This window comes from Octopus bimaculoides, chromosome 1, assembly GCF_001194135.2.
Source record: "Octopus bimaculoides isolate UCB-OBI-ISO-001 chromosome 1, ASM119413v2, whole genome shotgun sequence".
NCBI lineage: Eukaryota > Metazoa > Mollusca > Cephalopoda > Octopoda > Octopodidae > Octopus > Octopus bimaculoides.
The window spans coordinates 13,798,361-13,801,369 of NC_068981.1; the positions used below are offsets into that span (position 1 = coordinate 13,798,361).

Genomic DNA, 3,009 nt, shown 5'->3' on the forward strand with positions numbered 1-3,009 from the left:
ACATATATATATAATATCCGAAACAATGGTTCAATTGGCAGTTTAGTTTTTGGTTTATATTTTTTGTCGGATTCACACATCAGAGGGGTGGACAGTGGCCTGTCTACTGTCGCGTTTATGTCTCATAGCCTTCGGTTGTGTCTCTGCACAACACTCCTAGCTGCTGTTATACTTGCGTATGGGAGTTGCCGTCAGCATAAGACTCAAACGCTATCAGTTGTGGAGCAGTGTACGTGAACTAAAAACATAAGAAAGAAAGCAGATAGTTTAGTGAAAATTTAATTTCAAGATTATACGGGAACGAAAGATTTTCAAAATTTAATTATTCTTAAAACCATAAATGTAATAAAACACACACACACACACACACACACACACACACACACACACACACACACACACACACACACACACACACACACATACACACACACACATACACACACACGCACACACATATATATATATATATTTCAAATGCGTGAGTAGGATTATATTTGACATCTTGTCTCTGTATCAAATGTCATCGAAACCTTATTGCACAATTATTTCTGCACTTATTTACAAAAGATTTCTACGGCAAAGATATACATAATATATCATGTGCTAAATTCAGTATCAATTCTTGGTTAACACAATTGAGATGAAGTATTGGATTATAATTTTAAGGACCACAACGGTCAGTGAGATACGTGCAGAATATTTTACATAACTTTTCTCATCCATATACATTAATGCAGAGTAATATGTACATATATAGGTACGCTACGTAAGTGCTGTAACGAATTATTAAGGCTCGAAGGTTATAGCCGTGATGTTAGTTATAGAGCCATTGCAGATTTCCGATATAACAGATATATAATTGTTAAAGAGGACAACAAACTTTAAGGCAGGGCACACATCTCAAGTCATACACATTATTATTATTGGGAAAAATATTCAGTCTTACAACTGTTTCTGGGATATGAATTGAAATGTTTGTCGTGCCTTGACGTTTGTTGTCCTCTTTAACAATTATATATATAATACACACACACACACACACACACACACACACACACACACACACACACACACACACACACACACACACACACACACACACACACACACATATATATATATATATATGCGTATATGTGTATGCTGGATTGTAATATCCTAAAATCAAATTTATATATGTATAAACTACTCTCTTCATAATTTACTCACATCACAGTGAATTAGGCTCTGTTTTCTGACGCAATTACGCATGTCTGGTATATCCTGTTGATCTTACTCTTTGCCTAGTACATTTATGGATGAGAGTTTAAGTCATTTCTTAGTCAAGAATATGTGTCTGCCTGCATTAATTTTATTGTATCTTTTTTCATATTCTTTATCTATTTCAGTTAAATAATATTTTTGGTAAAATTATAATTGGAATACGTTTATTCAAATGAGTTCAATAGCATATAATATTCAGCTACCGTGTTTCATTTTTGTGTATGTGCTGTAGATAATAAGGAATAAAATCAAATACCTATTTACAAATTATCTACATTGAATGACAAATTTATAAGAACATTTGATCTACTAGCAGATATAAATATATAGGATATATAAAACGCCATTTAATATGTGTACTTCCTTTATGGGTATACAGAAATTCAAATGGTTCATTAACATTATAATGGTAAATTTAATGTCTCATTGCTTTATAGCAGCCTAGGTTCAGGGTTTTAATTAAACACATCTGTGAATACAGAAAATCAAAAACAAACAAAACAAATTCAGTTTACGTTTCGTCTTCACTTTGCTAATACTATTGATAGATATATACGTTTGTGTCGGCAATATCTATTGAAAATATTTGTATAGATGTAGATATATTATTTAGAGAATTTCAGCAAATATATGTTGCATAAATAATGATTGTACTTGAAACAAAAACATATTTAATAGGTTTCTTGTTAGAAAATACGAATGAGAAATAATACATTTACTTCATCAATTTTCTGAATCATAATTTCTCAATTCAACAGTTATCAATACACACCTCTGTGAATGTAGCAGGATAATGCAAACAACAAAATTTATTCGAGTGATTTGAAGTTGCAAATATCGGGAGATCAGAAACAGATTAACATAAATTATATGCAGAATGTTATTTAAATTTAATTCGTGACTTATATTGGATTTAACAGGAAGTACGACAAAGCAACTACTTATAGACGACTAAACTGGATACAATCGAAAGTGATACTCACGTTAGCTTAACTGTTGGATAATAGAAACACATACACACTTCTATATAACAATAACTTGTCACGAAAACATTAGTGAAAATGGTGATGGTAAATAACATCAATTTGGGATCGCCATTAGCAAACGTTGTGTGTGCGGTGTGTGTAAACTAACTTTAAATCTTGCTAAAATCATCAAAGATTTCCTTTTCGAAAGCATATAGTTGCTCCCACTTATTTATAATATGAACCAGATACAAAGGTGTAAATGTAAACAGTGAACAATGATAAAACACACACACACACACATACATATGTATATGTGTATACTGTACCGTAGAAACAGCTTTTTCAGGCATATAATCGGGGCATAGATGGCCAGGTCCATCTTTGTCACCAGAAATTCCATCGCCTGACTTTCGGCCAGGAATATATTCACCCTGAAAGATAAACGAAAGTCATCTAAAAATGTGTATGAAAAGTGCATAGCGAAAAGTATTAGATTCAGAATTCTATAGTGATGTTGATGGTCACATGCACGCTGTAACCAACATTAACATATATATATATATATATAATAATAATGTTAGGGATAAAACATTGGTTCTCTTCTCTCTCTCTCTCTCTATATATATATAACACAATCGGCATCCTATAATGAAATGTATGAAATTGACAAGGCTTATTATCCGTACACGCGCATACATATAATGTATTTGTATATTAAAGTATAGATGCATATGGATACTTATTTGCATGTGTATATATATATATATATATATAT

General features: G+C 31.8%; 1 protein-coding gene across 1 annotated transcript in view; it reads right to left on the bottom strand.

The window, feature by feature from the left end:
* Positions 1-12: 12 nt before the first annotated feature.
* Positions 13-3,009, bottom strand: part of LOC106869364 (glutamate receptor) — a 695,940-nt gene continuing 692,943 nt past the window's right edge. Inside the window, exons 18-19 of the mRNA XM_014915088.2 lie at positions 2,561-2,665; positions 13-238 (exon numbers count right to left, since the gene is read on the bottom strand). Coding sequence (XP_014770574.1) covers positions 167-238; positions 2,561-2,665 — 177 coding nt within the window. The 3' untranslated portion in view covers positions 13-166. The remainder of the gene's footprint in view (positions 239-2,560; positions 2,666-3,009) is intronic.